The sequence below is a fragment of the Mesoplodon bidens genome (genome assembly GCF_964165515.1).
Source record: "Mesoplodon bidens genome assembly, chromosome: 9".
Classification (NCBI taxonomy): Eukaryota; Metazoa; Chordata; class Mammalia; order Artiodactyla; family Ziphiidae; genus Mesoplodon; species Mesoplodon bidens.
In genome coordinates this window covers 36,306,961-36,321,176 of record NC_138166.1, presented here as the reverse complement: position 1 = coordinate 36,321,176, position 14,216 = coordinate 36,306,961, and the positions used below count along the sequence as shown (strand labels likewise).

At 36.7% G+C, this 14,216-nt stretch overlaps 1 protein-coding gene across 5 annotated transcripts in view; it reads right to left on the bottom strand.

Moving 5' to 3' along the window:
* Positions 1 to 1,000: 1,000 nt before the first annotated feature.
* The window catches only part of SNX13 (sorting nexin 13), a 149,294-nt gene continuing 136,078 nt past the window's right edge, over positions 1,001 to 14,216 (bottom strand). For all 5 annotated transcript variants that reach the window (XM_081243602.1, XM_081243603.1, XM_081243606.1 and 2 more), the window contains 2 exons: positions 13,231 to 13,343; positions 1,001 to 4,533 (listed from right to left, as the gene is read on the bottom strand). In XM_081243602.1, the coding sequence (XP_081099728.1) occupies positions 4,286 to 4,533; positions 13,231 to 13,343 (361 nt within the window). In that variant the 3' untranslated portion in view covers positions 1,001 to 4,285. The remainder of the gene's footprint in view (positions 4,534 to 13,230; positions 13,344 to 14,216) is intronic.

Sequence of the window (14,216 nt, the reverse complement as noted above, 5' to 3'; positions counted from 1 at the left end):
ACTGAGTTCATTATTCTGGTATCCAGGGCCAAATTCAACTCCAATATCTCTGGTTAATTTTTCAAACTGCTCCTTTTCTTTCAAACACTGAACTTTGTATATGAATGACAAGCTAAAAAAAAAGGAAAAAAAAAACCCCAAAACACCATCTCCCAAATTCATGGGTTTTTCTATATAGAATTTAACTAAAGATGCCTCACCTTTTTTTCTCCCCTACTAAGATTTTTTTTTTTTCAAACCACGTTCCTTGGGAACACTATCCTCAAGCTATTAATAGGTATTTATGACAAAAGATTCTGTAGTTAACTAAGTTTGGGAAGTCAGGAAAACAAAGTTAAACAGAGTTATTCATTATATAACTTTTCAGAACCTTTGATACAATCATTTAAATTGTGAAGGAACATTTTAGGGTTTTGAATAGTATGTAGATTTACATAAGTTACATAAAAGTATAAAATTATTCCTTCAGGAACATCTTAAAGGGACCACTATTTTACAGTATGCATTTTGAGAAACACTATGCCTGCCCCTGGTAGGGTAGGAGTAATCACACTGATGTCTGAGAAGTCTGTGGATATAGATCCAAGAAGCCTGCAAAGACTATCACCAACTAGGCAGAGCTACATTTCTGAGTATGGAATCTATTGCCTTTAGAAATGAAACCTCTAAAATAGCAGCCAGGCTATGAATTTAAAATGAGATCAAACAAAAATTGTTAATGGATTACTTATAGATCTTCCTCTCTATGAGAAAATTATAATTTTGCATGTAGGGAAGTATGAAGTTTCTTTAACACGTGGTAGTAAATTAGCTGCCCCATAAAAGGAAAAATTAAATTCAGTTAGCTCTAAGTCAGTAATCATTCAATAGTTCATCTATCAACCTGGAACTTGAATTGCTTGATTTCTAAAATGAAAAGAAAGGAAAATACACACAGATAATAAAGATAAGACAACTGAGCAAGCATTTTTTCAAGTAATAAAAATACATCACTACTAAATAAAATTCAACAAAAAGGTTTGTTAATACTTTATTAGTATTTTCTAATGGACAAAACATAACACAAACCAAATAAAATTTTTAATCTTCTTTTTAGTTCAATAAAAATAACTGACATTCTGACTGTTGTTTCTTCTTTGTTAAAGAAGTATTGATAGAATAGTTAGGCACACAGTTGACACTTACTGTACAATGAATGATATGCACAAGTTATCTTTTAACACTTATAATCCTAAAATGTGCTCTTTATATTTTTCCCTTGTAATACAGGAGCCATGCTCCTATAAGCAAAATTTACTAACAAAAGAATTTTACAAGGAGTGACAAAAAGACTTTTAAAACAAGTCCTTAAATAAAAGGATGCAGCAACAACGGAATGTAAGTTGTTGGGTTAAGAAGACAGCTTAAACTAGATCGATCTCAAAACATTAAAAATTCATTTATTTTACAATTACTCAAATACACATGCATTAAATGAAAATATTGCACAAATTAAAATTTTAGATTGTGAAATTTTATATTGTTCTTAATTTTTTAAAAATGGGTACTTTCCTGGTAGCACTTAACTGTTTGACTTTTTTCCAAACACCAAAGCACAAACTTAAAATGAAGGAACTGAAATATTCAAGGTTTTAAATTAAAAAAAAAAAAATTAAGGCTAACCAAGTGCATCCATTAGTCAATGGCACAATTGTTTTCAGCAACTATCAGAAAACCCTAATCATAGGAAATGCCCATCTAACCCTTATATATAAATCATACAATCAATTTTTTAGGTGAATTAACTACAGGTTAGTAGTGATGGTTTCTAAAGTTTATGTTATCTGAAAAGTCAGAAAACCCAAACAAAGAATGATTAATTTAGAAGGTTCTTGCCTAAAGGCACCACTGACTTAAAAACACATTCAAAAATCAAATATCAGAAGACATAAAGCCTCTTCATGTATATATTCATATATGCAGTAAATGCATTAAATGTAATAACTTTATTAAACATAGTACACTGTACTTGACTTATGGGTTAAATATTTTACACACAGCTCGACCAAGTCATTCAAAAAGTATCTCTAATTTTAGCATGACCACGGCTCTCTCTGATGTAAAACATAGATGTGCAAGGAGAAGATGCATAACCATTTACAGACTACCATTTGACATTTCTGCTTTTGAAATATAAACTCTTTTAAACAAAAATTATTTTAAAAACCCATTTACTCAAACAGTTTTTGGTATAACTGCAGTTCTCTTGCAGGGCTCCATGAAAATTCACAATCCTGCATGACCTTTCTTTCCCTGGTTGATGGCCAGCGTTCCTCACATTATCTAGAAATGCTTTTTCACATGTACACACTAGGCTCTTACTCTTAGCTTTATTTATGTCAAAAATATACTTGAAATGGGCAGGGGTATATCTGAAAATCATTGCACTTATGGCCATGCTGATGCTTCCTACAGACATGTTTCACATATCTTTTCTTCCAAAGCCTGGGGCATGAGGAGAGACCAGGGCAGGAAGACACACTGAGAAGAAAAAATATTATATCTTCCACCAGAGTCAATAAGGATCTTTTCTCATTTGGAAGTTTAAATGAAAGGGATTTCATTTACATAATTCTGAAGACATGCAACACAGGCTGAAAATATGCATACTATAAGTATGCACAACAGCATTATTAATAAATATGATTATTATTATAAAGCTTTAAAGGAAGGCTTTATTCTATTCGGCTTCACTTTGTAAGTAGGATCTCAGTGAGAACAAGACAATAACATCTTGTTCCAATCTTAAAGCTCCCAAACAACTGGGATACCAATACTCTGTCCCTTTATCTTAAGCACCCGGACGTTCTTTTAATACCAGCATCTTGGCTCAGTGGTCTGATAAATAGCTTCACTATTTTAAGGTTTTAGTGTTAAATATTTTTAAAACAAAAAACGCTGACACACCCAAACCCTTAGTCGGTGGAAGTATTTAAAACTATGCAGAAATCCTGCATACAAAACATATGAAGACTTCCAAGATTGACAAATGGAGAATGAGAAAACTATAGGAAATGCAGAGGCTCCAAAACTGGAAAAGGTATTTTGTTGTTGTTGGTATAAAATTATTTTAGGGACTTAATGTATACACCGAGGGGTTTTGCCAACTTGCTTTATTTAGTAGAATTTTACATTATGCAAAATATAAATAAAGCCTATTTTAAAAAATATTATAGTTCTGTTTATTTATTTTCATATATGTACACTATAATAGAGTTAAGAATTTGTATGTTTACATACGACTAATAAACTCATTTAATCCTTTGATTTGCTATTTTTGCAATCACCTAACGTATGTCTAGATCACACAATTTAAAATCATCATATAGTAACTTTCAATAGAGTATTGTTTTTTAAATTTCTACATTTTTAGAAGTATTTGGCAGTTCTTTCAACAAATTATAGCCCCTATTATATAATCAGTAATCTCTTAAAGATAAAGAAAACTGTAATAATTTTGTAACTTAAATAAGAGCCATCATATGCTTCTTTTTACACACAGAATGCCAAAATAAAGCTTATGACTGAGTACCATAAGAGCAAAATAGAGCCCTTAAGACACATAAGAATCCATTAAAATCTGTTTTCTACCAATGAATAACAAATCCAATGAAATTTTTGTTTTGACTGGTTTTATTTTATATACTAGGTTTTTACTTTATGTCACAAAACTGTAATTTGGATATAATGTTACTTCATACTTTAAGGGCATTCTGTCACTTTCCCTAGACCTGAAACAGATGTTCCAAAGATCACTCACCTGGCTATCTACACTATATTAAAATTCTGAAAAAGACCTATAAAATCATTATGCAAAACAAATCCCTCCAAACAGTACATTGCACAGTTTCCCACTGTTAAACAAATCAGCCAATTTGTCTGTGAACTCTTGTTTTGTGCTTTCCTTAGCTCTCATCTATACACTCTGGCACTTTGTCATTGCTGGAGAATGCTGATTAGTTTGAAACGGAAGAGACCAACGTCATTCTTGCTTGAGGTGGGGGCAGTATCCTCTCAGTGTTGCAAAAATATGCACCAAATCATTTAAGACACAGAAATCTCTCTTGGTAGTGGCTGGATTATAGACAAGGATGAGAAGAACCACAGTCTTATGGATGTATTAATAATCTATTTTGAGACACTAAAAGACTGGTGCAGACACAACAGTATATGAGTTAAGCCCCAGAAGATCCGTCCATACCATCAGTCCTGGACAAAACGAACACCAGCTTCATAGATTGGAGTGTCACCTTTTCTGTAAAGAAGGCGCTTGAGTAGTTTGAAGTTTCTGTTTATATTTCTGCATCTGCTTTGACCGTGAATGCAGTCTGTTGAAAAGTTCACGGAATTTATACTGTGGAAATAAGCTTTCCAAAAAGCCTTCCAAAAACACATAAACCATCCTCCTATTTAACTGGTTGTGCTGAAACATTTCAAAAACACGAAGAATACCTTTCCGTGTTGTCTCAGCCCCAATAATGTGCTTCAGTTCATCTAAATGAAGCGGGGGAGAGGGGAAATGAACACAATTCATTATTCAAAGGAAATCCAAGGCCTAAACTATGCTAAGTATGTAAAGTACAAAGCAGAGTAACTGATAAGTAGCAAGTATTCAGTTAATGACCTTAATATAAGTTTAATAACTGACTTAAAACTTATATACGTTTGCAAGCATGCATGCACTTACACAATAGATGCTGTGAGACAAATACAGCACAGGAGAAAGTAGGAAACCCCAAATTAGAGTTGTAATCTTGTCCCTTAATACCTATATGATAACTTACCCACCCTGAGTTTGCATCCTCATCTGTAAAATGAGAATTTATAATAACCAATATTATTATAACTGTAAGAATTTATAAAGCCTTGATGAGATAATGTGAAAAGTGATCTGTAAACTCTAAAACACTATACACACATACTCTTACTACATTTAATGCACAGTCAGAAATACTATAAGAAAATGTGTGAAAGTTGATCTATGATTTCAAAAAACTTGCAACACAGAAACAGTGCCATTAAAATACTAAAAGCATAAAGACACTTACAAGGAGGGAATGCAACATGAGATAATAAGGAAAGGTTCCCTTCAAGGAAGTGACAACTGAAGTAGATTTTGCTACCTGGGCAGCATTTTCATAGGTGCAAACAGATGAAGGATTTAAGAACAGGAATGAGCAAATGAGCACTAAGTGGAAACAAAAACAAGATAGGCTCAAGAAATGGGGTAATAAAGTTTGGTTGAATTTTAGGATTCCTGTAAGAGAAAGTGGTGAAAAAAATGGAAAACTGACAGTGCTGTGACTGTCAGTTTAAGCAAGTTTGGAGTTTACTCATAGGCAACATGAAGTAACTAGAGACACGTAAATATGGGAGCACCATGTATTATTCTTTTTCTTTTTTTCTCTTTTATTCTTGAATTTTATTTTGTTTTTTTATATAGCAGGTTATTAGTTATCCATTTTATACACTTCAGTGTGTACGTGTCAATCCAACTGCCCAGGTCATCACACCACCACCACCACCACCCCGCTCCTTTCCCCGCTTGGTGTCCATACGTTTGTTCTCTGCATCTATGTCTCTACTTCTGCCCTGCAAACCAGTTCATCTGTACCATTTTTCTAGGTTCCACACATATGCGTTAATATACGATATTTGCTTTTCTCTTTCTGACTTACTTCACTCTGTATGACGGTCTCTAGATCCATCCACATCTCTACAAATGACCCAATTTCGTTTCTTTTTATGGCTGAGTAATATTCCATTGTATATATGGTACCACATCTTCTTTATCCATTAGTCTGTTGATGGGCATTTAGGCTAGTTCCATGTCCTGGCTATTGTAAAAAGTGCTGCAATGAACATTGGGGTGCATGTGTCTTTTTCAATTATGGTTTTCTCTGGGTATATGACCAGTAGTGGGATTGCTGGGTCATATGGTAATTTTATTTTTAGTTTTTTAAGGACCCTCCATACTGTTCTCCATAGTGGCTGTATCAATTTACATTCCCACCAACAGTGCAAGAGGGTTCCCTTTTCTCCACACACTCTCCAGCATTTGTTGTTTGTAGATTTTCTGATGATGCCCATTCTAACTGGTGTGAGGTGATACCTCACTGTAGTTTTGATTTGCATTTCTCTAATAATTAGTGATGTTGAGCGGCTTTTCATGTGCTTCTTGGCCATGTCTTCTTTGGAGAAATATCTATTTAGGTCTTCTGCCCATTTTTGGATTGTGTGGTTTGTTATTTTAATATTGAGCTGCATGAGCTGTTTATATATTTTGGAGATTAATCCTTTGTCTGCTGATTTATTTGCAAATATTTTTTCCCATTCTGAGGGTTGTCTTTTTGTGTTGCTTATGTTTCCCTTTGCTGTGCAAAAGCTTTTAAGTTTCATTAGGTCCCATTTGTTTATTCTTGTTTTTATTTCCATTACTCTAGGAGGTGGATCAAAAAAGATCCTGCTGTGATGTATGTCAAAGAGTGTTCTTCCTATGTTTTCCTCTAAGAGTTTTATAGTGTCTGGTCTTACATTTAGGTCTCTAATCCATTTTGAGTTTATTTTTGTGTATGGTGTTAGGGAGTGTTCTAATTTCATTCTTTTACATGTAGCTGTCCAGTTCTCCCAGCACCACTTATGGAAGAGACTGTCTTTTCTCAATTGCATATCCTTGGCCTCCTGTCATAGATTAGTTGACCATAGGTGAATGGGTTTATCTCTGGGATTTCTATCCTGTTCCATTGATCTATATTTCTGTCTTTGTGCCAGTACCATATTTTCTTGATTACTGTAGGTTTGTAGTATAGATTGAAGTCCAGGAGCCTGATTCCTCCAGCTCCGTTTTTTTCCCGCTTTGGCTATTCGAGGTCTTCTGTGTCCCCATAAAATTTTAAGATTTTTTGTTCTAGTTCTGTAAAAAATGCCATTGGTAATTTGATAGGGATTGCACTGAATCTGTACATTGCTTTGGATAGTATAGTCATTTTCACAATATTGATTCTTCCAATCCAATGACATGGTATATCTCTCCATTTGTTTGTATCGTCTTTAATTTCTTTCATCAGTGTCTTAGAGTTTTCTGCATACAGGTCTTTTGTCTCCTTAGCTAGGTTTATTCCTAGGTATTTTATTCTTTTTACTGCAACGGTAAATGGGAGTGTTTCCTTAATTTCTCTTTCAGATTTTTCATCATTAGTGTATAGGAATGCAAGAGATTTCTGTGCATTAGTTTTGTAGCCTGCAACTTTACCAAATTCATTGATTAGCTCTAGTAGTTTTCTGGTGGCATCATTAGAATTCTCTATGTATAGTATCATGTCATCGGCAAACAGTGACAGCTTTACTTCTTCTTTTCCGATTTGGATTCCTTTTATTTCTTTTTCTTCTCTGATTGCTGTGGCTAGGACTTCCAAAACTATGTTGAATAACAGTGGTGACAGTGGATATTCTTGTCTTGTTCCGATCTTAGAGAAAATGCTTTCAGTTTTTCAACACTGAGAATGATGTCTGCTGTGGGTCTGTTGTATATTGCCTTTATTATGTTGAGGTAGGTTCCCTCCATGTCCACTTTCTGGGGACTTTTTATCATAAATGGGTATTGAATTTTGTCAAAAGCTTTTTCTGCATCTAGAGATGATCATATGGTTTTTCTTCTTCAATTTGTTAATATGGTGTATCACATTGATTGATTTGCGTATAGTGAAGAATCCTTGCATCCCTGGGATAAATCCCACTTGATCATGGTGTATGATCTTTCTAATGTGTTGTTGGATTCTGCTTGCTAGTATTTTGTTGAGGATTTCTGCATCTTTACACATCAGTGATATTGGTCTGTAATTTTCTTTTTTTGTATTACCTTTGTCTGGTTTTGGTATCAGGGTGATGGTGGCCTTGTAGAATGAGTTTGGGAGTGTTCCTTCCTCTGCAATTTTTTGGAAGAGTTTGAGAAGGATGGGTGTTAGCTCTGCTCTAAATGTCTGATAGAATTCACCTGTGAAGCCATCTGGTCCTGGACTTTTGTTAGTTGGAAGATTTTTTTTTTTTTTTCGGTACGCGGGCTTCTCACTGTTGTGGCCTCTCCCGTTGCGGAGCACAGGCTCCGGATGTGCAGGCTAAGCGGCCATGGCCCACGGGCCCAGCCGCTCCGCGGCATGTGGGATCCTCCCAGACCGAGGCACGAACCCGCGTCCCCTGCATCAGCAGGCGGACTCTCAACCACTGCGCCACCAGGGAAGCCCCAGTTGGAAGATTTTTAATCACAGTTTCAATTTCATTACTTGTGATTGGTCTGTTCATATTTTCTATTTCTTCCTGCCTCAGTCTTGGAAGGTTATACCTTTCTAAGAATTTGTCCATTTCTTCCAGGTTGTCCATTTTATTGGCATAGAGTTGCCTGTAGTAGTCTCTTAGGATGCTTTGTATTTCTGTGGTGTTTGTGGTAACTTCTCCTTTTTCATTCCTAATTTTAATGATATGGGTTTTCTCCCTCTTTTTCTTGATGAGTCTGGCTAATGGTTTATCAATTTTGTTTATCTTCTCAAAGAACCAGTTTTTAGTTTTATGGACCTTTGCTATTGTTTCCTTTGTTTCTATTTCATTATTTCTGCTCTGATCTTTATGATTTCTTTCCTTCTACTAACTCTGTGTTTTGTTTGTTCTTCTTTCTCTAGTTCTTTTAGGTGTAAGGTTAGGTTGCTTATTTGAGATGTTTGTTGTTTCTTGAGGTAGGATTGTATTGCTATAGACTTCCCTCTTAGAACTGCTTTTGCTGCATCCCATAGGTTTTGGATCGTAGTGTTTTCATTGTCATTTGTTTCTAGGTATTTTTTTATTTCCTCTGTGACCTCTTGGTTATTTAGTAACGTACTGTTTAGCCTCCATGTTTGTGTTTTTTACATTTCTTTCCCTGTAATTGATATCTAATCTCATAATGTTGTGATCAGAAAAGATGCTTGATATGATTTCAATTTTCTTAAATTTACTGAGGCTTGATTTGTGACCCAACATGTGATCCTGGAGAATGTTCTGTGCGCACTTGAGAAGAAAGTGTAATCTGCTGTTTTTGGATGAAATGTCCTATAAGTAGCAATTAAATCTATCTGGTCTGTTGTGTCACTGAAAGCTTCTGTTTCCTTATTAATTTTCTGTTTGGATCATCTCTCCATTGGTGTAAGTGAGGTGTTAAAGTCCCACACTATTATTGTGTTACTGTCAATTTCCTCTTTTATAGCTGTTAGCAGTTGCCTTATGTATTGAGGTGCTCCTATGTTGGGAGCGTATGTATTTATAATTGTTATATCTTCTTCTTGGATTGATCTCCCGATCATTATGTAGTGTCCTACTTTGTCTCTTGTAACATTCTTTACAGTCTATTTTATCTGATATGAGTATTGCTACTCCAGCTTTCTTTTTTCTTTTTTTTTTTTTTTGCGATACGCGGGCCTCTCACTGTTGTGGCCTCTCCCGTTGCGGAGCACAGGCTCCGGACACGCAGGCCCGGCAGCCATGGCTCACGGGCTCAGCCGCTCCGCGGCATGTGGGATCTTCCCGGACCGGGGCATGAACCCGTGTCCCCTGCATCGGCAGGCGGACTCTCAACCACTGCGCCACCAGGGAAGCCCCCCAGCTTTCTTTTGATTTCCATTTGCATGGAATATCTTTTTCTATCCCCCCACTTTCAGTCTGGATGTGTCCCTAGGTCTGAAGTGGGTCTCTTGTAGACAGCACATATATGGGTCTTATTTTTGTATCTATTCAGTGAGCCTGTGTCTTTTGGTTGGAGCATTTAATCCATACACATTTAAGGTAGTTATCGATATGTATGTTCCTATTACCATTTTCTTTATTGTTTTGGGTCTGTTTTTATAGGTTCTTTTCTTCACTTGTGTTTCCCACTTAGAGAAGTTCCTTTAGCATTTGTTGTATAGCTGGTTTGGTGGTGCTGAATTGTCTTAGCTTTTGCTTGTCTGTAAAGATTTTGATTTCTCCATCGAATCTGAATGAGATCCTTGCCTGGTAGAGTAATCTTGGTTGTGCGATCTTCCGTTTCATCACTTTAAATATGTCATGCCACTCCCTTCTGGCTTGTAGAGTTTCTGCTGAGAAATCAGCTGTTAACCTTATGGGAATTCCCTCGTATGTCATTTGTCGTTTCTCCCTTGCTACTTGCAATAATTTTTCTTTGTCTTTAATTTTTGCTCTCTGAGCTTCCTAGACTTGGGTGGCTATTTCCTTTCCCATATTAGGGAAGTTTTCTACTATAATCTCTTCAAATATTGTCTTGGGTCCTTTCTCTCTCTCTTCTCCTTTTGGGACCCCTGTAATGTGAATGTTGTTGCGTTTAATGTTGTCCCAGAGGTCTCTTAGGCTGTCTTCATTTCTTTTCATTCTTTTTTCTTTACTCTGTTCTGCAGCAGTGAATTCCACCATTCTGTCTTCCAGGTCACTTATCCGTCCTTCTGCCTCAGTTATTCTGCTATTGCTTCCTTCTAGTGTATTTTTCATTTCACTTATTGTATTGTTCATCTCTGTTTGTTCTTTAATTCTTCTAGGTCTTTGTTAAACATTTCTTGCATCTTCTCAATCTTGGCCTCCATTGTTTTTCCGAGGTTCTGGATCATCTTCACTACCATTATTGTGAATTCTTTTTTTTGGAAGGTTGCCTATCTTCACTTCATTAGTTGTTTTTCTGGGGTTTTACCTTGTTCCTTCATACGGTACACAGTCCTCTGCCTTTTCATCTTGTCTTTCTGTGAATGTGGTTTTTGTTCCACAGGCCGCAGGATTGTAGTTCTTCTTGCTTCTACTGTCTGCCCTCTGGTGGATGAGGCTATCTAAGAGGCTTGTACAAGTTTCTGATGGGAGGGACTTGCCCACCAGAGCAAAAGAGCTGGCTTTTGCTCTGGTGGGCAGCGCTCAGTAAAACTTTAATCTGCTTGTCTGCTGATGGGTGGGGCTGGGTTCCCTCGCTGTTGGTTGTTTGGCCTAAGGCGACCCTACACTGGAGCCTACCTGGGCTCTTTGGTGGGGCTAATGGTGGACTCTGGAAGGGCTCACGCCAAGGAGTACTTCCCAGAACTTCTGCTTCCAGTGTCCTTGACCTCACGGTGAGCCACAGCCACCCCCTGCCTCTGCAGGAGACCCTCCAACACTAGCAGGTAGGTCTGGTTCAGTCTCCTACGGGGTCACTGCTCCTTCCCCTGGGTCCCGATGCACACACTACTTTGTGTGTGGAGTCTCTGTTTCCCCCAGTCCTGTCAAGGTCCTATAATCAAATCCCGCCAGTCTTCAAAGTCTGATTCTCTAGGAATTCCTCCTCCCGTTGCCAGACCCCTAGGTTGTGAAGCCTGATGTGGGGCTCAGAACCTTCACTCCAGTGGGTGGACTTCCATGGTGTAAGTGTCCTCCAGTATGTGAGTCACCCACCCAGCAGTTATGGGATTTGATTTTATTGTGATTGCGCCCCTCCTACCATCTCATTGTGGCTTCTCCTTTGTCTGTGGATGTGGGGTATCTTTTTTGGTGAGTTCCAGTGTCTTCCTGTTGATGATTGTTCAGCAGTTAGTTGTGATTCTGGTGCTCTCGCAAGAGGGAGTGAGAGCATGTCCTTCTACTCCGCCATCTTGAACTAATCTCCTATTATTCTTCTTAATTATTCATAGTCAGGGCCCCTATAGCAGGAGCCTCAAAAGCAATACTTTATTGCTCTCGAAAGAAACATGCAACTTCCAAAATGTATATTTCTAACTAGGGTACAATATAATTTAAAGCAAATAGTTTTTAAATTTACTAAAAACAGGTGAGGGATTATGTATATATAAAAATATATACTTTTACATCTATCCTCACTTCCTTCAAGTCTTCACATAAGTGTCATCATCTCAGGGAGGCCCCCAATGGCTACCCTATCTGCAACTGTAACTCACCTGACACCTCCCTTTTCCTGCACTATCTGTATCCTCAGCACTTCCCACTATCCAACATACTGTGCTTTATCTATTTCTTTCATCTGTTTTCCGTGTCTCCCTAGTAGAATGTAAACTCCAAGAAGGCAATGATAAGTGTAAAAAATAGTGTCTGGCTCATGAAAGGCTCTCAATAAATATTTACTGTATAAATGCATTAGGATTTCTTCCAGCCACAGAACTGAGTCAGTCTATAGCACCATCTGGTTTATTCTAACAGTATATTAATATCCTAGGTTATTGTTTCTTTTTATTTCTGTAAAATGTTATTTCTGTCACTTGCTTTTTATCTCCAAATGCAATAGTATAGTCTATACGGCAGAATAACTAGCTACGTGGCAAATTTCCAACTTGTCAGAAGACAAAGTTGATTAAAATCTATGATGAAAATATAGTTTAAATTAAAAATAAAATTATATGAAAAGAAGTAGATACTGAGAACTTAAATATTTTTCTATTCTCCACATACACAATTAAAATGTGGAGAAGAGATATCTAGGTGTTTTCAAAGATATTTATAACCAAAGAAGAGATCAAACAACCACCCAACTACACAAAACTGCTCTTATTGAGAGAAGACAAAACGAACAAAGTGAATCTAAATTAGTAAGACAGAAGTGTTCTAAAGTAACTCAAATTAGGCCAACAGAATGCCACTATGCACACTTTCTTTAGGATCATGTTTTAGTAAAGATTAAGAATGGGCCAATCAGTTGTTTCAAAGGGACTCTTTGAAAAAATGTGTTTGTTAAGTAGAACAAATATTCTTCCTGAAAACCTCATACTTCATACACTTTTATCAGCCCTTTCATCTGTCACAGAATTCATCAACTTCATTCTCAAAATGTTTCAAGGCAGCAAAGTGAAGTGGTTAAAAGCAACACTTTTTCTTCAAGTGGTTGAAAGCAGTGGCTTTCAAGGAACTCAGAGCTGAGTCAGAGTCCCAACACTCACTTACTAGCTATAAACCTTGGGTGACTCACTTAACCCCTTTGAGCTTCTGTTTCCTCACATATAAAGCTGTGATGTTAACAGTATCTAGGCTTCATAATGTTGTTATGAGGATTAAAGATATATGAGAAATGCCTAGCACAGTGCCTAGTATATGATAAGCCATCAAATGATAGTTATTATAGTAAAAAGGCAGCTATACTTAGCATGCTCAATGCCTTAAATTCAGAAGAAGTACAAATTAATAAGATTTATACTAAAAATGTTCACTTACCTGGCATAATTGAAAGTAATTTAGTTTTTCCTGCAACTCTTGTTCTCATTCGAATAGCTTTATCTCTGCATGGAACAGTCTCTGCTAAAATGCCATTTGGCCAAAAGGCATCTCTATTTAAGAAGATTAAATAAATTTTGTAAACATTTTCATTTTCTAATGATACAAGTTGGTAAAATTATTCCAATTTTCTACAGAAAACACAAATGTAAACAGAAAAAGGAAACACTTCTGAAATTTTATATAGGTGTGATATTCAACAAACAGTAACTATGTACAGGGTTCAATTTTAGGTGTAAAAGGATATATACAAGAAAAAATAACAGAAGTATGCCCTGGAATGACTTAAAACTAAGCCAATATAAAACAAATTCTGCACCCACACCTTAGAGCTGTATTGATTACCATGTTTCTTTCACATATTTAATCCATTTTCCTTTCCTTTCACAGTGTGCTTCATTCCTGTTCCCTAGTTCTCAGGCCAAAGGTAGGAATTGAGCACAGTAACTAAGCTTCCATCTGGGAATTTGGTCTGAGAGAGAGAGAGACTGCCCAGAGTAGTCCTTCTTAACTCTGACTGCACATCAGAAAACACCTGGGAGCTTTAAAAGAGCTTAAGGACCAGGGCCTCCACCAGATTAATTAAATCAGACGGTTTGCAGATGGGACCTAAGCATTAGTACTTTTTAAAGCTCTCCAAGTGATTCCAGTGTGCAGGCAAGGTTGAGAATCAGTGCTCCAGAAGAACAATATTTACCCACCCTGAAACAGAATGAAGGTGCCAGGGCAGGTGGTACAGCTTTTAGAAACAGTATGGTATAGTGAGGAGAAACTTAGCTTCAGATTAGAGAGAACTGTTTCCCCACTGTCCAGCACATGAGGCTTTGGGCAAGCTGCTTAACTTCTCAAATCCTCAATTTCCTTGTAACAAAACAAAGACAAAAATCCCTATCTCGTAAAACAGGATAAAATCAGAAAGTGTACAT